General features: G+C 65.8%; 1 protein-coding gene across 2 annotated transcripts; it reads right to left on the bottom strand.

Annotated features, from left to right (window-relative positions):
* Positions 1–73: 73 nt before the first annotated feature.
* ATP2A1 (ATPase sarcoplasmic/endoplasmic reticulum Ca2+ transporting 1) lies at positions 74–26,399 on the bottom strand. 2 transcript variants are annotated; one of them, XM_063321891.1, is made up of 23 exons: positions 26,008–26,399; positions 22,899–22,916; positions 22,082–22,164; positions 21,671–21,775; positions 18,724–18,862; positions 18,350–18,430; positions 17,334–17,419; positions 16,061–16,358; positions 14,951–15,117; positions 14,415–14,503; positions 13,200–13,302; positions 12,954–13,085; positions 11,632–11,757; positions 11,322–11,540; positions 10,173–10,508; positions 8,344–8,564; positions 6,843–7,045; positions 5,544–5,629; positions 4,596–4,729; positions 3,417–3,534; positions 2,582–2,699; positions 1,671–1,713; positions 74–396 (listed from the first exon to the last, which is right to left on the bottom strand). In XM_063321891.1, exons 1-22 carry the CDS (start codon positions 26,123–26,125, stop codon positions 1,709–1,711), a joined length of 2,985 nt encoding a protein of 994 aa, XP_063177961.1. In that variant the 5' UTR covers positions 26,126–26,399; the 3' UTR covers positions 74–396; positions 1,671–1,708. The 2 variants fall into 2 exon arrangements, with proteins under 2 accessions (XP_063177961.1, XP_063177960.1); XM_063321890.1 differs by having other exon boundaries at positions 74–399.

Raw genomic sequence — 26,399 nt, forward strand, 5'->3', positions numbered from 1 at the left:
CCCAGGCCCCGCCCCCACCCCCCAAAAAAAAGGGGGGGGGAGACGCAGGTGGCGGGGGGGGAGGGGGGGGGCGTTTTCCCTTTATTGGCAATAAATAAGCGAGGCCGGGGGGTGCCCCACGGCGAGGGGGTGCCCCATAGCGCCGGGGGGGGGGGGGTCTGCCCCATAGCAAGGGGGTGCCCCCCAGCAGAGGGGTGCCCCGCTGCAGGAGGCTGCCCCATAGCGCTGGGGGGGGGTGGGGAGGGAAGGGGCTGCCCCATAGCGAGGGGGTGCCCCGTGTCGAGGGGGTGCCCCACGGCGATGTGGGGCTGCCCCACGGCGGGGGGGTGGGGGGGGGGTGGGGGTGGGGGACACCCCGGGGTCACTTCCGCTTCTTCCGGACGTCCTCGGCGTCGGCTGCTGGGGGGGGGGGACACATGGTGACGTCATGGTGACGTCGTGTGACATCATGTGTCCACCCCCCACCCCCCGCTGCCCCCCAACTCCCCCTCCCCCCCCCCCCCCCCATCACCGTCCTCCCCCCGCGATGGGGGGGGACGCGGGGGGTGACGGGGACACAGACGTGGGGGGAGGGGGACGGGGGGGTGACAAGGACGTGGGGGGCGACGGGGACGTGGGGGGCGACGGGGGGACAGGTGTGGGGCGCGGGGGACACGGGGGGGGACAGGGACAGGGGGAGGGGGGTGACGCAGCCGTGGGGCAATGGGGACACGGGGGTGACAAGGGGACATGGGGGGGTGACGGTGACACATGTGGGGTGACGGTGACACGTGTGGGGTGACGGTGACACGTGTGGGGTGACAGTGACATGTGTGGGGTGACGGTGACAGTGACAAGGGGGTGACAGTGACACGTGTGGGGTGATGACGACACGTGGGGTGAAGGTGACGTGGGGTGATGGTGACGCGTGGGGTGACGGTGACACATGTGGGGTGACAGTGATGCGTGGGGTGATGGTGACACATGTGGGGTGACGGTGACACGTGGGGGGTGATGGTGACAGTGACATAGGGGTGATGGTGATGTGGGGGGTGATGGTGACACATGTGGGGTGACGGTGACACTTGTGGGGTGATGGTGACATATGTGGGGTGATGGTGACACGTGGGGTGATGGTGATGTGGGGGGTGACGGTGACACGTGTGGGGTGATGGTGACACATGGGGGGTGACGGTGACACATGGGGGGTGACGGTGACATGGGGGGTGACAGTGACACATGGGGGGTGATGGTGACACGTGTGGGGTGATGGTGACATGGGGGTGACAGTGACACATGGGGGGTGACGGTGACACGTGGGGTGATGGTGATGTGGGGGGTGATGGTGACACGTGTGGGGTGATGGTGACACATGGGGTGACGGTGACACATGTGGGGTGATGGTGATGTGGGGGGTGATAGTGACACATGTGGGGTGACGGTGACACTTGTGGGGTGATGGTGACACATGTGGGGTGATAGTGACACATGTGGGGTGACGGTGACACTTGTGGGGTGATGGTGACACGTGGGGTGATGGTGACACGTGGGGGGTGACGGTGACACATGTGGGGTGATGGTGACACATGGGGTGATGGTGACACGTGGGGGGTGACGGTGACACGTGGGGGGTGATGTTGACATGGGGGGTGACGGTGACACGTGGGGGGTGACGGTGACGCGGGGGGTACCTGTGGCCGGGCCCGAGGACGATGGAGGGGACACGAGGTTACGCTACGAGAGGGGAGGAACCGAGAAGATGGTGGTGAGAGGGAGGAGGGGACACGGAGGGGACATGGAGGGGACAAGAGATGGTGGTGAGGACGTGGAGATGGTGGAGGGGACACGGAGATGGTGGCAGGGACACGGAGGGGACGTGGAGATGGTGGAGGGGACGTGGAGATGGTGGTGGGGACAGTGAAGGGATGGAGGTGACCCGGAGATGGTGGAGGGGACACGGAGGGGACACGGAGGGGACAGGAGATGGTGGTGAGGACGTGGAGATGGTGGTGGGGACGTGGAGATGGTGGTGGGGACATGGAGATGGTGGCAGGGACACGGAGGGGATGTGGAGATGGTGGAGGGGACATGGAGGGGACAGCGAGGGGACATGGAGGGGACGGAGGTGACCAGGAGATGGTGTTGGGGACACGGAGGGGACAGGGAGGGGACAGGAGATGGTGGTGAGGACGTGGAGATGGTGGTGGGGACATGGAGGGGACACGGAGGTGACCAGGAGATGGTGGTGGGGACACAGAGATGGTGGCAGGGACACGGAGGGGACGTGGAGATGGTGGAGGGGACGTGGAGGTGGTGGTGGGGACATGGAGGTGGTGGAGGGGACGCGGAGGGGACGGAGGTGACCAGGAGATGGTGGTGAGGACGTGGAGACGGTGGTGGGGACGTCGGGGACACGGGGAGGGACAGAAGGGGACAGGGAAGGGACCAGGAGAGATGGAGGTGACCGTGGAGGACGGAGGTGACCATGGAGGATGGAGGTGGCCATGGAGGACGGAGGGGACCATAGAGGACGGAGGGGACCCGAGGGGACCCATGGGGACGTCGGGGGGTGGTGGCCGTTGGGACGGTGACGTCCCCTCACCCTCCAGGTAGTTCCTGGCGACGAACTTGAGGGCCTCGTCCAGGAGGATGACGGGGAAGGAGATCTTCAGCACCATCAGCCAGTGCGTCACCGACAGCGGCGTCAGCTTGAAGATCATCTGGGGCGGGGGGGGACGACACACGTGGGCCATGAGGCCACCAACCCCACCCCCCCGTGACCACCAACCCCCCCCATGGCCACCAACCTCCCCATGGCCACCAACCTTCATGGCTTCCAACCTCCCATGGCCACCACCCCCATGGCCACCACCCCAGACGGCCACCAACCCCCCCATGGCCACCAACCCCCATGGCCACCACCCCCATGGCCACCACCCCAGATGGCCACTGACCCCCCATGGCCATCAACCCCCCCATGGCCATCAACCCCATGGCCACCAACCCAGATGGCAACCAACCCCCCATGGCCACCACCCCCATGGCCACCACCCCAGATGGCCACTGACCCCCCATGGCCATCAACCCCCCCATGGCCACCACCCCCATGGCCACCACCCCAGATGGCCACTGACCCCCCATGGCCACCAACCCCCCCATGGCCATTAACCCCATGGCCGCCAACCCCCATGGCCACCACCCCAGATGGCCACTGACCCCCCCATGGCCACCACCCCAGATGGCCACCAACCCCCCCATGGCCATCAACCCCCATGGCCACCACCCCAGATGGCCACCAACCCCCCCATGGCCATCAACCCCATGGCCGCCAACCCCCATGGCCACCACCCCAGATGGCCACTGACCCCCCCGTGGCCATCGACCCTGTGGCCACCAATGCCCCCCCCCGTGGCCACCAGCCCCCCGAGCCCCCTTACGGGCAGGGGGTCGATGTAGAGGATGACGAAGTGGAGGGACATGGAGAGGCAGATGGAGCCCATCAACCAGATGTTGACCCACGGCGGCATCCGGGCCAGGGACTGGTTCTCCGAGAGGCTGCGGGGGAGGGGGGACACGGCACGTGGGGGACGGGGGGACACCAAGGGGGACACCAAGGTGGTGGGGGGGTGGCGAGGATGGGGGTGGGGCGGGGGAAGGTCATGGCGATGGTGATGAAGGTGATGGCGGCGGCGAAGATGGTCGTGGTGGTGGTGGTGAAGGTGGTGGTGAAGGTGATGGTGAAGATGGTGGTGGGGATGAAGGTGAAGGTGGCGAAGGTGATAAAGGTTAAGGTGAAGATGATGATGGTGAAGGTGGTGGGGAAGGTGATGGTGAAGGTGATGAAGGTGATGGTGAAGATGGTGGTGGGGATGAAGGCGAAGGTGGCGAAGGTGATAAAGGTTAAGGTGAAGATGATGATGGTGAAGGTGGTGGGGAAGGTGATGGTGAAGGTGATGAAGGTGATGGTGAAGATGGTGGTGGGGATGAAGGCGAAGGTGGCGAAGGTGATAAAGGTTAAGGTGAAGATGATGGCGGTGGTGAAGACGATGATGGGGAAGGTGGTGGTGAAGGTGATGGTGAAAGTGATGGTGAAGGTGATGGTGAAGATGGTGGTGGGGATGAAGGCGAAGGTGGCGAAGGTGATAAAGGTTAAGGTGAAGATGATGATGGTGAAGGTGGTGGTGAAGGTGATGGTGAAGGTGATGAAGGTGATGGTGAAGATGGTGGTGGGGATGAAGGCGAAGGTGGCGAAGGTGATAAAGGTTAAGGTGAAGATGATGATGGTGAAGGTGGTGGTGAAGGTGATGGTGAAGGTGATGGTGAAGGTGGTGAAGGTCACGGTGAAGATGGTGGTGGGGATGAAGGCGAAGGTGGCGAAGGTGATAAAGGTTAAGGTGAAGATGATGGCGGTGGTGAAGATGATGATGGGGAAGGTGGTGGTGAAGGTGCTGCTGGTGGTGGTGGTGAAGGTGCTGAAGGTCATGGTGAAGACGGTGGTGGGGATGAAGGTGATGATGGCGAAGGTGGGGAAGGTGAAGGTGGTGGTGAAGGTGGGGGTGATGGTGATGGTGATGATGATGATGATGGTGATGGTGGAGGAGACGACCGTCCCCTACCTGTTGAGGGCGTTGCACATCTCGATGGTGACCAGGACGGAGAGGGCCATGGTCATGGGCACCGGCGACTCGAAGATCTCACAGTCCAGGCCCTCGAAGTCCGCGTTGTGCTCCGTGCACTGCATGAAGTGGGTCTGGGGGGGACACCGGGGGGGACGTCACCGCCATGGGGACACCCGGGCGGCGAGGGGGGGGGTCACCGTGGGGACGGGGAGGTCAGGACCTGGGACCTTGAGGTCCCCGTGGGGACGGGGAGGTCACCACGGGGAACGTGGGGTCATGACGAAGACGTGGGGGACACCACAGGGACTCCACGACCACCACGGGGACCCTCACACGGACCTCGGGGTCACCATGGGCATGGCAGGGCCACCACAAGGACCTTGGGGCCACCACGAAGACCTCGGGGTCACCATGGGCATGGCGGGGCCACCACGAGGACCTCGGGGCCACCACGGGCATGGCAGGGCCACCACGGGCATGGCAGGGCCACCACAAGGACCTCGGGGCCACCACGAGGACCTCGGGGTCACCACGGGCATGGCGGGGCCACCACAAGGACCTTGGGGCCACCACGAAGACCTCGGGGGTCACCATGGGCATGGTGGGGCCACCACAAGGACCTTGGGGCCACCACGAAGACCTCAGGATCACCATGGGCATGGCAGGGCCGCCACGAGGACCTTGGGGCCACCACGAAGACCTCGGGGTCACCACGGGCATGGTGGGGCCACCACGAGGACCTTGGGGCCACCACGAAGACCTCGGGGGTCACCATGGGCATGGCGGGGCCACCACAAGGACCTTGGGGCCACCACGAAGACCTCGGGGGTCACCATGGGCATGGCGGGGCCGTCAGGAGGACCTTGGGGCCACCATGGGATCACGGGGACCCTGGGGTGACCTTGGGGACACCGTGGTTGTCGTCGGGGGGGGTCGGGTACTCACCAGCTGGTGGTAGCTGACGTTGGGACCATCATCAGCGTAGAGGAACCACCAGGCGGCCGCCCCCACAGTGGCCGCCCCCACGTACCCTGGGGAGACACCACGGAGAAGGGGGTGAGCGGCCACCACCGTGGGGGCCTTCAAGGGACCACCACCGCGGGGGCCTTCACGGTGGCCCCATGGAGGTCTATAAGGAACCATCATGGGGGTCTACAAGGAACAGCCATCGCAGGGGCCTACAAGGAACCATCATGGAGGTCTCCAAGGTGGCACCACCATGAGGTTCTCCAAGGTGGCATCACCAGGAGGTTCTCCAAGGTGGCACCACCAGGAGGTTCTCCAAGGTGGCACCATGAGGTCTCCAAGAGAACACCATGGGGGTCTCCAAGGTGCCACCACCGTGAGGGTCTCCAAGAGAACACCATGGGGGTCTCCAAGGTGCCACCACCGTGAGAGTCTCCAAGAGAACACCATGGGGGTCTCCAAGGTGCCACCACCATGAGGGGCCCCAAGAGAACACCATGAGGTTCTCCAAGGTGCCACCACCGTGAGGGGCCCCAAGAGAACACCATGGGGGTCTCCAAGGTGCCACCACCGTGAAGGGCTCCAAGAGAACACCATGGGGGTCTCCAAGGTGGCTCCACCATGAAGGGCTCCAAGAGAACACCATGGGGGTCTCCAAGGTGCCACCACCATGAGGGTCTTCAAGAGAACACCATGGGGGTCTCCAAGGTGGCCCCACCATGAGGGCCCCAAGAGAACACCATGGGGGTCTCCAAGGTGCCACCACCGTGAAGGGCTCCAAGAGAACACCATGGGGGTCTCCAAGGTGGCTCCACCATGAAGGGCTCCAAGAGAACACCATGGGGGTCTCCAAGGTGCCACCACCATGAGGGTCTTCAAGAGAACACCATGGGGGTCTCCAAGGTGGCCCCACCGTGAGGGGCTCCAGGACAACCCCATGGAGCAACACAAGGTGCCACCACCGTGAGGGTCTCCAAGAGAACACCGTGGGGGTCTCCAAGGTGGCCCCACCGTGAGTGTCTCCAAGAGAACACCATGAGGTTCTCCAAGGTGGCCCCACCATGAGGGTCTCCAAGAGAACACCGTGGGGGTCTCCAAGGTGCCACCACCGTGAGGGGCTCCAGGAGAACCCCATGGAGCAACACAAGGTGCCACCACCGTGAGGTTCTCCGAAGTCCCACCGCCCTGAACTTCTCCAAGGCGCCACCACCCAAGGGGCCACCCGGAGGTCCCCGAGGTGTCCCCCCTCCCCGCCCCCAGCCCGGGCAGACGTCTCACCCCCGATGGCCAGGTAGCGGAAGAAGAGCCAGCCGCTGATGAGGGGCTCCTTGGGGCTGCGCGGTGGCTTGTCCATGATGTCCAGGTCGGGGGGGTTGAAGCCCAGGGCGGTGGCCGGGAGCCCGTCCGTCACCAGGTTGACCCACAGCAGCTGCACCGGGATCAGGGCCTCGGGCAGCCCCAGCGCCGCCGTCAGGAAGATGCTGGGAGGGGGGGTAGGGGGGGTCAGGGGGGGACTGGGAGGGACTGGGAGGGACTGGGAGGGACTGGGGAGGACCAAGGAGGACTTGGAAGGGCCAGGAGAAAGTGGTGGGACTTGGAGGAACCAGGGGCTTGGGTGGGAGTAGAAGGAAGGTGGGGAGATGGGGAGCACTGGGGTGAACTGGGATGGACTGGGGTGAACTGGGATGGACTGAGGGGGTCAGGGGGGGACTGGGAGGGACTGGGGAGGACCAAGGAGGACTTGGAAGGGGGGCAGGAGAAAGTGGTGGGACTTGGAGGAACCAGGGGGTTGGGTGGGAGTAGAAGGAAGGTGGGGAGATGGGGAGCACTGGGGTTGAACTGGGATGGACTGGGGTGAACTGGGGTGAACTGGGATGGACTGGGAGGGACTGGGGAGGACCAAGGAGGACTTGGAAGGGGCAGGAGAAAGTGGTGGGACTTGGAGGAACCAGGGGGTTGGGTGGGAGTAGAAGGAAGGTGGGGAGATGGGGAGCACTGGGGTGAACTGGGATGGACTGGGGTGAACTGGGATGGACTGGGGGGAACTGGGAGGGACTGGGAGGGACTGGGGAGGACCAATGAGGACTTGGAAGGGGCAGGAAGGAGCTGGAGAAACTGGTGGGACTTGGAGGAACCAGGGGGTTGGGTGGGAGTAGAAGGAAGGTGGGGAGATGGGGAGCACTGGGGTGAACTGGGATGGACTGGGGTGAACTGGGATGGACTGGGAGAGACTGGGGAGGACCAAGGAGGACTTGGAAGGGGCAGGAGAAAGTGGTGGGACTTGGAGGAACCAGGGGGTTGGGTGGGAGTAGAAGGAAGGTGGGGAGATGGGGAGCACTGGGGTGAACTGGGATGGACTGGGGTGAACTGGGATGGACTGGGGTGAACTGGGATGGACTGGAAGGGACTGGGGAGGACCAAGGAGGACTTGGAAGGGGCAGGAGAAAGTGGTGGGACTTGGAGGAACCAGGGGGTTGGGTGGGAGTAGAAGGAAGGTGGGGAGATGGGGGGACACCAGGGTGAACTGGGATGGACTGGGAGGGACTGGGGGTAACTGGGAAGGACCAGGTGGACTGGGAGGACCAAGGAGGACTGGGAGGACCAAGGAGGACTTGGAGGACCAAGGAGGACCTGGAGGGGGCAGGAAGGAGCTGGAGAAAGTGGTGGGACTCGGCGAAACCGTGGGATCGAGTGGGAATAGAAGGAAGGTGGAGACACGGGGCGAACAACTGGGGCGAACTGGGGCGAACTGGGAGGAACTGGGAGGCCGCCGTCTCACCAGACCACCTCCCCGACGTTGGAGGAGATGAGGTAGCGGATGAACTGCTTCATGTTGTTGTAGATGGCCCGACCCTCCTCCACCGCCGCCACGATGGTGGAGAAGTTGTCGTCGGCCAGGACCATCTCGGAGGCCGTTTTGGCCACCGCCGTCCCCGAGCCCATGGCGATGCCGATCTCCGCCTTCTTCAGCGCCGGCGCGTCGTTCACCCCGTCGCCCGTCTGCGGTGGGGAGATGGGGGTCAGCCATGGGGCGCCCAAGGGGTGGGGTGGGGTGGGGGCACCCGAGGGTGGCGGTGGGTCAGCCAAGGTTGATGATGGGTCTGGGAAGGGTCTACCAAGGGGGTGGGGGGTGTTTTAAGGGGGGTGGGGGGGTCTCCCAGGCGGGTAGTGGGTGCCCCCAGGGCGCTGAGGGGGCACCCAAGGGGGTGGTGGGTCAACCAAGGGGGTGGTGGGTCAACCAAGGGTCTACCAAGGGGGTGGTGGGTCAACCGAGGGGGTGGTGGGTCAACCAAGGGTCTACCAAGGGGGTGGTGGGTCAACCGAGGGGGTGGTGGGTCAACCAAGGGTCTACCAAGGGGGTGGTGGGTGAACCGAGGGGGTGGTGGGTCAACCGAGGGTCTACCAAGGGGGTGGTGGGTCAACCGAGGGGGTGGTGGGTCAACCGAGGGTCTACCAAGGGGGTGGTGGGTCAACCGAGGTTGACGATGGGTCTATGAAGGGTCTCCCAAGGGGAGTGGGGGTGGGGGGGGCGCACCCAAGGATGGTGGTGGGTCTCCCGAGGTTGATGATGGGTCTCCCAAGGGGGTGGTGGGTGCCCCAAGGGGGTTGGGGGGGACACTCAAGGGGGTGGTGGGTCTCAAGGGGGTGGTGGGTCACCCAAGGGTGATGATGGCTCTACCTGTCCCTCAGGACCACCCCCCAGAGGGATGACGAACCCCCAAAACCGCGTTAAATCAATTGGGGGACACCCCCCCCCCCCAACAGGAACCTCCCAAAATGATGATGGATCCCCAAAACCACGTTAAATCAATACAGGACCCCCAGGAACCTCCCGGAGGGATGACGGACCCCCAAAACCACGTTAAATCGATTGTGGGACCCCCAGGAACCTCCCGGAGGGACGATGGACCCCCAAAACCACGTTAAATCGATTGCGGGACCCCCAGGAACCTCCCGGAGGGATGATGGACCCCCAAAACCACGTTAAACTGATTGTGGGACCCCCAGGAACGTCCCGGAGTGATGATGGACCCCCAAAACCACGTTAAACTGATTGTGGGACCCCCAGGAACGTCCCGGAGTGATGATGGACCCCCAAAACCACGTTAAATCGATTGTGGGACCCCCAGGAACCTCCCGGAGGGACGATGGACCCCCAAAACCACGTTAAATCGATTGTGGGACCCCCAGGAACCTCCCGGAGGGACGATGGACCCCCAAAACCACGTTAAATCGATTGTGGGACCCCCAGGAACCTCCCGGAGTGATGATGGACCCCCAAAACCACGTTAAATCGATTCTGGGACCCCCAGGAACCTCCCGGAGGGACGATGGACCCCCAAAACCACGTTAAATCGATTGTGGGACCCCCAGGAACCTCCCGGAGGGACGATGGACCCCCAAAACCACGTTAAATCGATTGTGGGACCCCCAGGAACCTCCCGCAGGGATGATGGACCCCCAAAACCACGTTAAATCGATTGTGGGACCCCCAGGAACCTCCCGCAGGGATGATGGACCCCCAAAACCACGTTAAATCGATTGTGGGACCCCCAGGAACCTCCCGCAGGGATGACGGACCCCCAAACCCCGCCCCGGGCCCCTCACCATGGCGGTGATCTCATCGAAAGACTGGAGGAACTCGACGATCTTGGACTTGTGGGTGGGCTCGACGCGGGCGAAGCAGCAGGCGCGGCGACAGGCTTCCCGCTGCTCGGAGGGGGGCAGGTCGTCGAACTCCCGCCCCGTGTAGGCCTTCCCCGTCACCTCCTCCTCCTCGCTGAAGATGCCGATGCGGCGGCAGATGGCGATGGCCGTCCCTTTGTTGTCCCCCGTGATCATGATGACCCGGATGCCGGCGTCCCGGCAGAGGCGGATGGAACCCATCACTTCTTTCCGGGGGGGGTCCAGCATCCCCACGCAGCCCACGAAGGTCAAGTCCATCTGTGGGGTGGGGTGGGGTGGGGTGGGGTGGGGGAGGCGAGAGCCGTGGGATGGGGGACAGCAAAAACGGGGACATCGGACACCCTCGAAGGACCAAAAAGTCCCCCAAAAAGCTTCGTGTGGTCTATGTGGGGCCAAGGACCCCCAAGAAGGGGAGGTCGGACGCGCTCGGAGGACCCAGAACCCACCAGAGAAGGTTCTACGTGGCCGCAAAGGACCAAGGACCCCACGGGGAGGGCGTTACGTGGCCGCTGGGGACCAGGGACCCCCCAAAAGGGGACCTCGTACGCCCTCGAAGGCCCAAGGACCCCCCAAGAAAGGCGCTATGGGGCCATATGGGACCAAGGACCCCCAAAAGGGGACCTCGTATGCCCTTGAAGGCCCAAGGACCCCTAAGAAAAGGTCCCGTAGGGCCATATGGGACCAAGGGCCCCCAAAAGGGGACCTCGTACGCCCTCGAAGGCCCAAGGACCCCCCAAGAAAGGCGTTATGGGGCCATATGGGACCAAGGACCCCCAAAAGGGGACCTCGTACGCCCTCGAAGGCCCAAGGACCCCCCAAGAAAGGCGTTATGGGGCCATATGGGACCAAGGACCCCCAAAAGGGGACCTCGTACGCCCTCGAAGGCCCAAGGACCCCCCAGGAAAGGTGTTACGGGCCCATATGGGACCAAGGACCTCAAGGAGGAGACCTTATAGACCTTTACCGACCCCACGCCCCCCCCAAGAAGGGGGTCACGCGTCACCGGAGACCCCGAGGAGACCCTTCTAGGAGTCCCCACGGGAGCCAGGACCCCGCCCCCAAAAAAATCACCTCGTACTCGGCGAACTTGGTGGAGTCCTCCAGGACCATGTCCTCCTTCTTGGGGGGGGTGTCGCGGGTGGCCAAGGCCAAGCAGCGCAGGGTGTCCCTCCCCGTCCCCCACTCCTTGATGACGGCGAGGATCTTCTCCTTGACGGCCGGCGTCAGGGGGACCCGCGTGGTGCCCACCCGCACGTAGTTACAGCGGTCGATGACGCCCTCGGGGGCACCCTAGGGTGGCGGGGAGGCCGTGTGACACGGAGGGGACGCTCCGGCGGCAAGGCGGCCACGGGGCGGTGGGGACGTGGGGATGGGGGCTCACCTTGACGAACATCTTGTTGCCCACGGCGGCCCGGGAGGCCTTGGCCGGGGAGCAGTAGACGGACATGGACTTGCGGTCGCGGGAGAACTCCAGGGTGAACTCCTTCTTCATCAGCTGCTTGATGACCTTGGGGATGGGGACGTCGTGACGGGGGGACACCAAGGGATGGGGACACCAAGGGATGGGGACGTCATGATGGGGGGACACCAAGGGACGGGGATGTTGTGATGGGGGGACGCCAAGGGATGGAGACGTCGTGATGGGGGGACACCAAGGGAAGGGGACACCAAGGGAAGGGGACACCAAGGGAAGGGGACACCAAGGGACGGGGACGTCATGATGGGGGGACACCAACGGATGGGGACGTCATGATGGGGGGACACCAAAAGATGGGGACACCAAGGGAAGGGGACGTCATGATGGGGGGACACCAAGGGATGGAGACGTCGTGATGGGGGGACACCAAGAGATGGGGACACCAAGGGATGGGAATGTCATGACGGGGGGACACCAAGGGATGGGGACGTCGTGATGGGGGGACACCAAGGGAAGGGGACACCAAGGGAAGGGGACACCAAGGGAAGGGGACACCAAGGGACGGGGACGTCATGATGGGGGGACACCAACGGATGGGGATGTCATGATGGGGGGACACCAAAAGATGGGGACACCAAGGGAAGGGGACGTCATGATGGGGGGACACCAAGGGATGGAGACGTCGTGATGGGGGGACACCAAGAGATGGGGACACCAAGGGACGGGAATGTCATGACGGGGGGACACCAAGGGAAGGCGACGTAGTGATGGGGGGACACGAAGGGATGGGGACGTCGTGATGGCGAGGGACATGAAGGGAAGGGGATGTCATGATGGGGAGGGGACACCAAGGGAAGGGGACGTCGTGACGGGGGGACACCAAGGGACAGGGACGTCATGATGGGGGAACACCAAGGGACGGGGACGTCGTGATGGGGGGACACCAAGGGAAGGGGACGTCGTGATGGTGGGACACCAAGGGAAGGGGACGTCGTGATGGCGAGAGACATGAAGGGAAGGGGACATCGTGATGGGGGGACACCAAGGGACGGGGACGTCGTGATGGGGGGACACCAAGGGAGGGAGGCGGTGGGGGTCAAGCGAGGCAACAGGGGGACGTGGGGAGGACAGTGGGGTCAACGGGACCCATGGGGACGTGGGGGCAGCACGGCAGAAGGTGGGGACGGGACCCCTGGGGCCACGTGGAGGACGGGGCGGGGCGGGGGGTCATCGAGACGCGGAAGAGGTGGTGGCCATGGCGGGGGGACGCGGGAGGGGACACTTACGGAGTTGCAGGCGTTGGCCCGCTCCACCTTGGAGAGGTTGCGGACGTCGGTGTTGAAGACGTTCATCTTCTCCACCAGGCAGGTCAGGGCCGTCTCCGTGGCCTCCCCCACCTTCTCGTAGACGCCCTTGGACTGCGGGGGTGGGGGGGGGGGACACACGACACGCGGTGTCACCCGGCGGGGCGGCCACCGGTGGGGGGGGGGGGACGGACGGATGGACGGGGGACACCGGGGGAGACGCGTCACCTCGTTGTAGTCGAGGGAGGAGTCGTTGCAGAGGGCGCAGATGGTGGCCAGTTCCACCAGCCCGTCGTACTGCCCGGCCTTCACGTGCTTCTCCTGCTTCATCCTGGGGTTGGGGGGACACGACACGCCGGGGGGCGTCACAAGACCCGTCCCCTTGGGTGCCACGATGTCCCCTGAGGTCCCTCGGGGTGGCCCGGCACCTCCCGGGAACCTCCGGTATCTCCCCGCGTGTCCCTCCACGGACCTTCTGAGGTCCCCTTGGGCGGCCCCGTGACCTCCAGGACCCTTCTGGGTGCCACAATGTCCCCAAGGACCTTCTGAGGTCCCCTTGGTGCCCCGATGTCCCCAAGAAGCCTCTGATGTCCCCTTGGGTGCCCCCGTGTCCCCGAGGACCTCTTGAGGTCCACTTGGGTGTCCCAACATCCCCAGGAGCCCCCTGAGGTGCCCTTGGGTGGCCCCACGTCCTCCAAGGACCCCCGATGTCCCCTTGGTGCCCTGATGTCCCCAAGAACCTCCTGAGGTCCCCTTGGCTGCCCTGATGTTCCCAAGGACCCCCTGATGTCCCCAAGGACCCCCGATGTCCCCTTGGTGCCCCGATATCCCCAAGAACCTCCTGAGGTCCCCTTGGCTGCCCCGATGTCCCCAAGGACCCCCTGATGTCCCCAAGGACCCCCGATGTCCCCAAGAACCTCCTGAGGTCCCCTTGGGTGGCCCCACGTCCCCCAGGACCCCCGATGTCCCCTTGGCTGCCCTGATGACCCCAAGAACTTCCTGAGGTCCCCTTGGGTGCCCCCATGTCCCCAAGGACCCCCAATGTCCCCAAGAACCTCCTGAGGTCCCCTTGGGTGGCCCCATGTCCCCAAGGACCTTCTGATGTCTCCTTGGTGCCCTGATGTCCCCAAGGACCCCTGACGTCCCCAAGGACCCCCCGATGTCCCCACGGCACCCCGATGTCCCCAAGGACCCCCTGATGTCCCCTCGGGTGCCCCGCCGTCCCCCAGCCCCTCCTGGGCACCCCAACACCCCCCTGGTTGCTCCAACCTCCCCCAGGCCGGTCACCAACGGGGACCTCCACGAAGGGTCGTCACCAGCCCGCGGGGAACGGGGACCATCCCCCCCCACCCACCCAGGAGGTGCCACCGGGGTCCCGCGGGGGACAGGGACCTCCCCCCCCCCCGCCCCCAGGAGGTGCCACCGGGGTCCCCCGTGACTCACACGTCTCCCTCGGGGGCGTAGGTGGAGCCGGTGATGGAGAACTCGTTGAGGGAGCAGACGTCGCCCTCCACCTTGTCCACGATGAACATCTGGGGTGGGAGCGGGGGGGAAGAGAAGAAGGGGTTGGGGACATCCCGGGGGGACATCGGGGGGACCTTGGGGACATCGGGGCAGCCAAGGGGACCTGGGGGATGTCGGAGGACCCATGGGGACAGCAGGGCGTCCAAGGGGACACGGGGGGGTTCTCGGGGACGGGGAGGCACCCGAGGGGACGCCTGGGGTCCCTCGGGGACATGGGGGCACCCCAGGGGACACGGTGGGGTCCCAGGGGGACCTCGGGGCACCCCAGGGGACACGGTGGCTCCTGAAGGACCTCGGACCACCCAAGGGGACACGAGGGGCTCCTGGAGGACCTCGAACGGCCCGCGGGGACACGAGGGTTCCCAGGTGGCCTCGGACCAACCCCGGGGACGTCGGGGCAACCCCGGGGACACGGCGGGGTCCCAGGGGACCGCGGGGCCCCCCCCGCCCCCCACCTTGCAGACGGACATCTGGTTGGTGGTGAGGGTGCCGGTCTTGTCGGAGCAGATGACGGAGGTGCAGCCCAGGGTCTCCACCGAGGGCAGGCTGCGGACGATGGCGTTCTTCTTGGCCATGCGCCGCGTCCCCAGCGCCAGGCAGGTGGTGATGACGGCCGGCAAGCCTAGGGAGAGGCGGCCCCCTCAGCCCCACGGCGCGGCCGCCGGCCCCACGCGGGACCAGGGAGGGGTGGGAGGGCCGCGGGGCACCGAGAAAGGGCGTCACGGGCCCACGCGGGACCGGAAATAGACGTTATAAACCCACGTAGGGCCAAGAACGGACGTTATAAGCCCGTTTACGACCACAGAAGAACTTCAGGAACCAACGGGAGACCAAGGGTGGCCTTCAAAACCCACAGGAGACCAAGGATGGACACTGTAAGTCCATACGGGGTCAAGGATGGACGTTATGAGCCCGTATGGGGTCAAGGGTGGCCTTCAAAACCCACAGGAGACCAAGGACGGACGTTACAAGCCCATATGGAACCAAGAATGGACATTACGAGCCCGTATGGGGTCAAGGGTAGCCTTCAAAACCTACAAAAGATCAAGGGTGGCCTTCAAAACCCACAGGAGGCCAAAGATGGACGTTATAAGTCCATACGGGGTCAAGGATAGACGTTATGAGCCCGTATGGGGTCAAGGGTGGCCTTCAAAACCCACAGGAGGCCAAAGATGGACGTTATAAGTCCATACGGGGTCAAGGATAGACGTTATGAGCCCGTATGGGGTCAAGGGTGGCCTTCAAAACCCACAGGAGGCCAAAGATAGACATTATAAGTCGATACGGGGTCAAGGATAGACGTTACAAGCCCATACGGGACCAAGAATGGATGTTACGAGCCCGTACAGGGTCAAGGGTGGCCTTCAAAACCCACAGGAGGCCAAAGATGGATGTTACAAGCCCATATGGGACCGAGAATGGACATTACGAGCCCATATGGGGTCAAGGGTGGCCTTCAAAACCCACAGGAGGCCAAAGATGGACGTTACCAGCCCACCTAAGACCAAGGATGGACGTGGCGAGCCCGTACGGGGTGGAGGAAGGGGACCGAGATGCCACCAGACCTTCGGGGATGGCGGCCACGGCCAAGGCGACGGCGATCTTGAAGTAGTAGATGGCCCCCCGGATCCAGGAGCCGCCGTGGACGGGGTCGTTGAAGTGGCCGATGTTGATGAGCCAAACGGCCACGCAGATGAGGGAGATGACCTTGGAGAGCTGCTCCCCGAACTCATCCAGCTTCTGCTGCAGCGGCGTCTTGTCCTGCTCGGTGGCCGCCATCTCGTCCCGGATCTTCCCGATCTCCGTGTTCACCCCCGTGGCCACCACGATGCCCACGGCTTTGCCCGCCCCGATGTTGGTGCCCTGGGGAGGGGGGGGAAGGGGGGCTGTGGGGGGCGGCGGGGACCCCAGGGGACGCGTGGTGGGACGTGAGGGAGGCGGTGGGACACCAGGGGACACGGGGGGGGTTACGGGGGGTGGTGGGGACATCTGGGGACAATAGGGGTGGGGGGACACCTGGCGGGAGCTGGGGGACGTGTGGTGGGGCACCAGGGGACACGGGGGGGGACACAAGGGGACGTGTGGTGGGACCTGGGGGACGTGTGGTGGGACACGGAGGTGACGCACGATGGGGACACCAGGGGACATGTCGTGGGACAGGGAGGTGACACGTGGAGGACACATCGGGGGGACACCAGGGGACGTGTGGTGGGACCTGGGGGACGTGTGGTGGGACACGGAGGTGACACATGGAGGACACATGGTGGGGCACCAGGGGACACAGGGGGGGACACAAGGGGACATGTGGTGGGACCTGGGGGACGTGTGGTGGGGACACCAGGGGACACATGGGGGGACACCAGGAGACGTGTGGTGGGACCTGGGGGACGTGTGGTGAGACACGGAGGTGACACATGGAAGACACGTGGTGGGGACACCAGGGGACGCGTGGTGGAACCTGGGGGACGTGTGGTGGGGCACCAGGGGACACAGGGGGGGACACAAGGGGACGTGTGGTGGGACCTGGGGGACGTGTGGTGAGACACAGAGGTGACACATGGAAGACACGTGGTGGGGACACCAGGGGACGTGTGGTGGGACCTGGGGGACGTGTGGTGGGACACGGAGGTGACGCACGGTGGGGCCACCAGGGGACGTGTGGTGGGACACGTGGTGGGACACGGAGGTGGCACCGTCCACCACCAGGTGACGGGACACACGGTAGGACCCGGGTGGTGGGAGGCGGGGGCCGGGGTTGCCGGGGGGTGACAGGGGGTGACAGGGGGGGTGACAGGGGGGGTGACAGGGGGTGACGGGGGGGTGACAGGGGACACTCACGGAGAAGAGCATGTTCTTCTTGTCCTGGTTGACGGCGCGGGGGTCGGGGACGGGGTCCGTGTGTTTGATCACCGACACCGACTCCCCTGGGGGAGAGGGCGCCCAGTCCCGCCCAGTCCGTCCCAGTTCACCCCAGTCCGTCCCAGTTCACCCCAAGTCCCCTCCCAGTCCCCTCCTGGTTCCTCCCAGTCCCCTCCTGGTTCCTCCCAGTCCCCTCCTGGTTCACCCCAGTCCCCTCCCAGTGCTCCCAGTCCATCCCAGTCCCCTCCCAGTTCACCCCAGTCCATCCCAGTCCCTCCCAGTCCCACCCAGTCCCACCCAGTTCACCCCAGTCCGTCCCAGTTCACCCCAGTCCGTCCCAGTTCACCCCAAGTCCCCTCCCAGTCCATCCCAGTTCCTCCCAGTCCCCTCCCGGTGCTCCCAGTTCATCCCAGTCCCCTCCCAGTCCCTCCCAGTCCCACCCAGTCCCACCCAGTTCAACCCAGTCCGTCCCAGTCCGTCCCAGTCCCTCCCAGTCCACCTCAGTCCATCCCAGTCCTCTCCTGGTTCACCCCAGTCCCCTCCCAGTGCTCCCAGTCCATCCCAGTCCCCTCCCAGTTCACCCCAGTCCCTCCCAGTCCCTCCCAGTCCCACCCAGTTCACCCCAGTCCGTCTCAGTCCCTCCCAGTCCCTCCCAGTCCCACCCAGTTCACCCCAGTCCGTCCCAGTCCCTCCCAGTCCCCTCCCAGTTCACCTCAGTCCATCCCAGTCCCCTCCTGGTTCACCCCAGTCCCCTCCCAGTCTGTCCCAGTCCGTCCCAGTCCGTCCCAGTTCACCCCAAGTCCCCTCCCCGTCCATCCCAGTCCCCTCCCAGTTCATCCCAGTCTCCTCCAGCTTCACCCCAGCCCATCCCAGTCCCTTTCAGCTCACCCCAAGTCCCCTCCCAGTCCATCCCAGTTCCTCCCAGTGCCCTCCCAGTCCCCCCCAGTCCCTCCCAGTCCCTCCCAGTGCCCTCCCAGTCCGTCCCAGTCCCTCACCAGTAAGGATGGACTGATCCACCCGCAGCGTCGTCGACTTGATGGAGATGATGCGGATGTCGGCCGGCACCTTGTCGCCCACTGCCGGGGGTGGGGGCGGGGGGGGAACTGGGAGTTACTGGGAGCCACTGGGAGCCCCAGGGGGGTCACCGGGAGCCACTGGGAGCTCCAAGGGCTTACTGGGGGCTCCAGGGGGCTACTGGGAGCCACCGGGAGCCCCAGGGGGTCACTGGGGGGTCGGCCCAACGTCCCCTGTGACGGCTCCCGGTGTCCCGTCCCCCCGCCGTCCCCTCGTTGTCCCCCCGCCGTCCCCCCGCCGTCCCCTCACCCGCCACCTTGGCGATGTCCCCGCCGTCCCCCCGCCGTCCCCTCACCCGCCACCTCGGCGATGTCCCCGGGGACGAGGTCCCGCGCCTTGATGCGCTGCACGGCCTTGCGGTCGGCGCGATAGACCTTCCCCATCTCCGGCTCGTACTCCTTCAGCGCCTCGATGGCGTTCTCCGCATTGCGCTCCTGGGGACGGCGCGGGGACGTCAAGGGACACACCGCGGGGACACCGGAGGGACATCGGGGACATCATGAACGTCAGGAGAACACCAAGGGACACCACGCAACGCCAGAGGGACGCGGAGAACATCAAGAACGTCAGGAGGACACCAAGGGACACCGCGCGACACCAGAGGGACATCGGGGACATCACAAGGGACACCACGCGACACCAGAGGGACATTGGGGACATCACAAGGGACACCACAGGACACCAGAGGGACATCGGGGACATCAAGAACGTCAGGAGGACACCAAGGGACACCGCGCAACACCAGAGGGACATCGGGGACATCACAAGGGACACCACAGGACACCAGAGGGACATCGGGGACATCAAGAACGTCAGGAGGACACCAAGGGACACCACGCGACACCAGAGGGACATCGGGGACATCACAAGGGACACCACAGGACACCAAAGGGACATCGGGGACATCAAGAACGTCAGGAGGACACCAAGGGACACCGCGCGACACCAGAGGGACATCGGGGACATCCCAAGGGACACCACAGGACACCAGAGGGACATTGGGGACATCAAGAACGTCAGGAGGACACCAAGGGACACCGCGCGACACCAGAGGGACATCGGGGACATCACAAGGGACGCCACGCAACACCAGAGGGACATCGGGGACATCACAAGGGACACCACAGGACACCAGAGGGACATCGGGGACATCAAGAATGTCAGGAGGACACCAAGGGACACCACGCGACACCAGAGGGACATCGGGGACATCACAAGGGACGCCACAGGACACCAGAGGGACATCAAGAGACACCACGGGGACGTCAAGGGAGACACCACGGGGACACCAGGGGACACCAGAGGGACATCGGGGACATCAAGAATGTCAGGAGAGCAGCAAGGGACACCACCAAACACCAGAGGGACGTTGGGGACATCAGGGGGGACACCACAGGACACCAGGGGAACATCAAGAGACACCATGGGGACGTGAAGGGAGACACCATGGGGACACCGGGGGACACCAGAGGGACATCGGGGACATCAAGAACGTCAGGAGAACAACAGGGGACACCACAGGATACCAGAGGGACGTTGGGGACATCAGGGGGACACCACGGGGACATTGGGGGACACCAGCAGGACATCGGGGGGACACCACGGGGACATCCAGAACATTAGAGACATCGGGGGACATCAGGGCATCCCCACGTCCCCACCCTCGTCCCCACGTCCCCACCCCTGTCCCCATGTCCCCATCCCTGTCCCCATGTCCCCAACCCCCATCTCCGTGTCCCCACCCCCATCTCCATATCCCCAGCCCCGTCCCCGTGTCCCCAAGCCCCGTTGGCACGTCCCCAAGCCCTGTCTTTCTGTCCCCATCCCTGTCCCCACGTCACCAACCCCGTCCCCGTGTCCCCAAGCCCCCTTGGCATGTCCCCAGTCCTGTCCCCGTGTCCCCGTCCCCATCCCTGTGTCCCCAGCCCTGTCCCCATGTCCCCGTCCCTGTGTCCCCAATCCTGTCTCCATGTCCCCAACCCCGTCCCCATGTCCCCAGCCCCATCCCCGTGTCCCCTGTGTCCCCGTCCCCACGTCCCCAACCCCGTCCCCGTGTCCCCAGCCCCATCCCTGTGCCTCCAACCCTGTCCCTGTGTCCCCATGTCCCCGTCCCCGTGTCCCCACCCCTGTCCTCGTGTCCCCCATGTCCCCATCCCTGTGTCCCCAGCCCTGTCCCCATGTCCCCAAGCCCTATCCTCGTGTCCCCAACCCCGTTGCCGTGTCCCCAACCCCATCCCCATGTCCCCATCCCCATCCTCGTGTCCCCATATCCCCGTCCCCGTGTCCCCACCCCCGTCCCCGTGTCCCCGTGTCCCCCATGTCCCTGTCCCCATGTCCCCAAGTCCCCAACCCTGTCCCCGTGTCCCCAACCCCATCCCCGTGTCCCCAAGTCCCCGTCCCCAGCTCCATCCCCGTGTCCCCATGTCCCCATCTCCATGTCCCCAACCCTGTCCCCATGTCCCCGTCCCCGTGTCCCTGTCCCCATGTCCCCACCTGTCCCCGTGTCCCCCATGTCCCCAGCCCCATCCCCGTGTCCCCATGTCCCTGTCCCCATGTCCCCAGCCCCATTCCTGTGTCCCCAACCCCGTCCCCATGTCTCCATCCCCATGTCCCCATCCCTGTCCCCGTGTCCCCATGTCCCCGTCCCCATCCCTGTGTCCCCGTCCCCGTGTCCCCAGCCCCGTGTCCCCAGCCCCGTCCCTGTGTCCCCATGTCCCTGTCCCCCCGCCCCCAGCCCTGTCCCCGTGTCCCTGTCCCCATGTCCCCATCCCTGTGTCCCCATCCCTGTCCCCGTGTCCCCACGTCCCCGTCCCCATCCCTGTGTCCCCGTCCCCGTGTCCCCCCCCGTGTCCCCAGCCCCGTCCCTGTGTCCCCATGTCCCTGTCCCCCTGCCCCCAGCCCTGTCCCCGTGTCCCTGTCCCCATGTCCCCATCCCTGTGTCCCCATCCCTGTCCCCGTGTCCCCATGTCCCCGTCCCCATCCCTGTGTCCCCGTCCCCGTGTCCCCAGCCCCGTGTCCCCAGCCCCGTCCCTGTGTCCCCATGTCCCCGTCCCCATCCCTGTGTCCCCATCCCCGTGTCCCCAGCCCCGTCCCCGTGTCCCCCCCCATGTCCCCAGCCCCGTCCCTGTGTCCCCATGTCCCTGTCCCCCCGCCCCCAGCCCTGTCCCCGTGTCCCCATCCCCGTGTCCCCATCCCCGTCCCCGTGTCCCCCCCCGTGTCCCCGCGTGTCCCCCCCCCGTTACCTGCCAGACGCCCACCACGGCGTTGGCCACCAGGATGAGGAGGATGACGAAGGGCTCGACGAAGGCCGTGATGGTCTCCTCCCCCTCCTCGAACCAGGCCAGCACCTTGGGGACGCGCAGGGGACACCGTGACACCGCGGCCGGGTGGGGGGGGGGGGGCGGGGAGGTGGCATCCAGCTGTCCCCCCCCCCCCCCGTGTCCCCAATGTCCCCGTTCCCCCCCCCCCTTTTCCACCAGCTGCCGACACTTGAGATGTCACCGGATCCCCCCCGAGGTCACCCCCAAGGACACCCCTCCCCCCCCCACAAGCCCCGGCGGATGGCGGGGGGGGGGGGTGTGTGTGTCCTCGGTGTCACCATGTGTGTCCCCCCCCCCCCGTGGCGATGTCCCCCCCCCCTTGGGGACACTCACGAAGGAGATGCAGGCGGCCAAGAGCAGGATCCGCACCAGCAGGTCCTCGAACTGCTCCACCACCAGCTCCCAGATGCTCTTCCCTGGGGGGGGGACGGGGACAATTGGGGTCAAAGGGCACGGGGACACCCCCCCCCATGAAAACGGGACCCCCCCCAAATGCGTCACCCCCCCCCGAATTGTGTCACATCCCCCCAAAACGTGTCCCCCCCCCCCTCCCTTGAGCTCCTCCACCACCAGCTCCCAGATGCTCTTCCCTGGGGGGGGACACAGGGACGATTTGGGGACAATTTGGGGACAATTTGGGGACAATTGTGGTCAAAGGGCACGGGGACACCCCCCCCCATGAAAATGGGACCCCCCCCAAATGCGTCACCCCCCCCCGAATTGTGTCACATCCCCCCAAAACGTGTGTCCCCCCCCTCCCTCGAGGTTCTCCACCACCAGCTCCCAGATGCTCTTCCCTGGGGGGGGACACAGGGACGATTTGGGGACAATTTGGGGACAATTTGGGGACAATTGGAGTCAAAGGGCACGGGGACACCCCCCCCATGAAGACGGGACCCCCCCCAAATGCGTCACCCCCCCCCGAATTGTGTCACATCCCCCCAAAATGTGCCACCCCCCCACTGAGCTTCACCACCAGCTCCCAGATGCTCTTCCCTGGGGGGGGGGGACAGGGACAATTTGGGGACAATTTGGGGACAACTGGGGTCAAAGAGCACGGGGACACCCCCCCCCCAAATCGTGTGACGTCCCCCAAAACGTGCCACCCCCCCCCAAAACACGTCAAACCCCCCCCCGGGCAGGGACTCACCCTCCTCGGCCGGCAGCTCTGTGGGGACAGAGGGGACAGACGTCACGGGGGGGGGACACACGCGGTGGCACCGGTGTCACCTCCCCCCCCCCGGCCCCCCCCGTCCCGGCACCCCCAAACCCGCGTCCCCGAGGCCGTGTCCCCCCCCCGTCCCCACCCTCCCTTTCCCCCCCGACCTCCCCCATGTCCCCCATGTCCCCAACCCCCCCAACGCCCCCGATGTCCCCAATGTCCCCCTGTGTCCCCCTGTCCCCGTTGTCCCCGACCCCCCCATGTCCCCAACCCCCCCAACGTCCCCAATGTCCCCCCACGTCCCCAATGTCCCCCCTGTCCCCCCATCCCCACCCTCCCCTTTCCCCCCAACCTCCCCGTTGTCCCCTTTCCCCCCGACCCCCCCCATGTCCCCAACCCCCCTACTGTCCCCAATCCCCCCGCTGTCCCCAACCACCCCCACGTCCCCATGTCCCCAATGTCCCCCCACATCCTCAATGCCCCCCCATGTCCCCATCCTCCCCTTTCCCCCCACCCTCCCCGTTATCCCCAAACCGCCAACTGTCCCCAATGTCCCCAACCCCCCCACTGTCCCCAACCCCCCCCGCTGTCCCCAAGCACCCCAATGTCCCCACGTCCCCAACGTCCCCCCACATCCTCAATGTCCCCCACGTCCCCCCGTCCCCACCCTCCCCTTTACCCCCCGCCCTCCCCGTTGTCCCACTTGTCCCCGACCCCCCCATGTCCCCAACCCCGATGTCCCCAATCCCCCACACGTCCCCACATCCCCAACCCCCCCACTGTCCCCCTGTCCCCCCACGTCCTCAATGTCCCCCACGTCCCCCCGTCCCCATCCTCCCCTTTCCCCCCCGCCCTCCCCCATGTCCCCCTTGTCCCTGACCCCCCTGATGTCCCCAACCCCCCTGATATCCCCAATGTCCCCAACCCCCCCAACTGTCCCCAGTGTCCCCAACCCCCCCGCTGTCCCCAACCACCCCCACGTCCCCATGTCCCCCCACATCCCAAACATCCCCCCTGTCCCCCGTGTCCCCCCACGTCCCCAATGTCCCCCACATCCCCCTGTCCCCACCCTCCCCTTTCCCCCCGCCCTCCCTCATGTCCCCCTTGTCCCCGACCCCCTGCTGTCCCCAACCCCCCTGATGTCCCCAATGTCCCCAACCCCCCCCATGTCCCCATGTCCCCCCACATCCCAAACATCCCCCCTGTCCCCCCTGTCCCCCCACGTCCCCAACGTCCCCCACGTCCCCCCATCCTCATCGTCCCCTTTCCCCCCCGCCCTCCCCGTTGTCCCCCTTGTCCCCGACCCCCCCCGATGTCCCCAACCCCCCTGATGTCCCCAATGTCCCCAACCCCCCCAACGTCCCCATGTCCCCCCACATCCCAAACATCCCCCCTGTCCCCCGTGTCCCCCCACGTCCCCAATGTCCCCCACATCCCCCTGTCCCCACCCTCCCCTTTCCCCCCCGCCCTCCCTCATGTCCCCCTTGTCCCCGACCCCCTGCTGTCCCCAACCCCCCTGATGTCCCCAATGTCCCCAACCCCCCCCATGTCCCCATGTCCCCCCACATCCCAAACATCCCCCCCTGTCCCCCGTGGCCCCCCACATCCCCCCGTCCCCATCCTCCCCTTTCCCCCCTGCCCTCCCCCATGTCCCCCTTGTCCCCGACCCCCCCATGTCCCCAACCCCCCAACTGTCCCCAACCCCCGCAACTGTCCCCACTGTCCCCAACCCCCCCGCTGTCCCCAACCACCCCCACGTCCCCATGTCCCCCCACATCCCAAACATCCCGTCTCCCCTGTCCCCCGTGTCCCCCCACGTCCCCAATGTCCCCCACGTCCCCCCATCCCCCATCCTCCCCTTTTCCCCCCAACCCCCCCCCGATGTCCCCAACCACCAACTGTCCCCAACCCCCAACTGTCCCCAATGTCCCAACCCCCCCAACGTCCCCATGTCCCCCCCACAGCCCAAACATCCCCCGTCCCCCGTGTCCCCCCACGTCCCCAATGTCCCCCACGTCCCCCCGTCCCTACCCTCCCCTTTCCCCCCGACCCCCCCCCGATGTCCCCAACCCCCAACTGTCCCCAACCCCCCCACTGTCCCCAATGTCCCCAACCCCCCCCATGTCCCCCCACATCCCAAACATCCCCCCTGTCCCCCCTGTCCCCCCACATCCCCAATGTCCCACACATGCCCCCGTCCCCATCCTCCCCTTTCCCCCCCGCCCTCCCCGTTGTCCCCCTTGTCCCTGACCCCCCCATGTCCCCAACCCCCCTGATGTCCCCAATGTCCCCAACCCCCCCAATGTCCCCATGTCCCCCCACATCCCAAACATCCCCCCTGTCCCCCCACATCCCCAATGTCCCCCACGTCCCCCCGTCCCCATCCTCCCCTTTCCCCCCCTGCCCTCCCCGTTGTCCCCCTTGTCCCTGACCCCCCCCCATGTCCCCAACCCTGATGTCCCCAATCCCCCACACGTCCCCAACGTCCCCAATGTCCCCAACCCCCCCACTGTCCCCAACCCCCCCACTGTCCCCCAAGCACCCCAATGTCCCCCGTGGCCCCCCATGTCCCCCATGTCCCCCATGTCCCCCCATCCCCATCCTCCCCTTTTCCCCCCAACCCCCCCCCGATGTCCCCAACCCCCAACTGTCCCCAACCCCCCCACTGTCCCCAATGTCCCCAACCCCCCAATGTCCCAATGTCCCACCCACATCCCAAACATCCCCCCGTCCCCCCTGTCCCCCCACGTCCCCAATGTCTCCCATGTCCCCAATGTCCCCCACGTCCCCCTGTCCCCACCCTCCCCTTTCCCCCCCCGCCCCTCCCCCGTTGTCCCCCTTGTCCCTGACCCCCCCATGTCCCCCAACCCCCCAACTGTCCCCAACCCCCCCAACTGTCCCCACTGTCCCCAACCCCCCCGCTGTCCCCAACCACCCCCACGTCCCCATGTCCCCCCACATCCCCAACGTCCCCTCTGTCCCCCCCACATCCCCAATGTCCCCCCACGTCCCCACCCTCCCCTTTCCCCCCCCGCCCTCCCCGTTGTCCCCGTGTCCCCGTGTCCCCATGTCCCCCCCGTGTCCCCCCCGCACTGACCGTTGGGCCCGTACTTCTCCAGGCTCCTCTTGACCTGCTCCGGGGACAGTCCCACGCTCTCCGTCACCCCGAAATAGGCCAGACACTCCTCCACGCTGCGGGCGTGCGCGTTCTCCATCGCCCCCCCGGCCCCGCCGTCCCCGACGCTGTCCCCGACGGTGTCCCCAACGGTGTCCCCAACGGTGTCCCCAACGGCGTCCCCAACGGCGTCCCCGACACTGTCCCCAACGGCGTCCCCAACGCTGTCTCCAACGGCCCCGACGGCGTCCCCAATGGAGTCCCTCAACAGCGTCCCCAACTGCGATGGCGTCCTGTCCCCGACTCTGTCCCCAACGGCGTCCCCGAGGTCCCCGCTGCCACCTCTCGGGGGGACACACACACACACACAAAAC

This window comes from Chroicocephalus ridibundus, unplaced genomic scaffold (assembly GCF_963924245.1).
Source record: "Chroicocephalus ridibundus unplaced genomic scaffold, bChrRid1.1 SCAFFOLD_607, whole genome shotgun sequence".
Classification (NCBI taxonomy): Eukaryota; Metazoa; Chordata; class Aves; order Charadriiformes; family Laridae; genus Chroicocephalus; species Chroicocephalus ridibundus.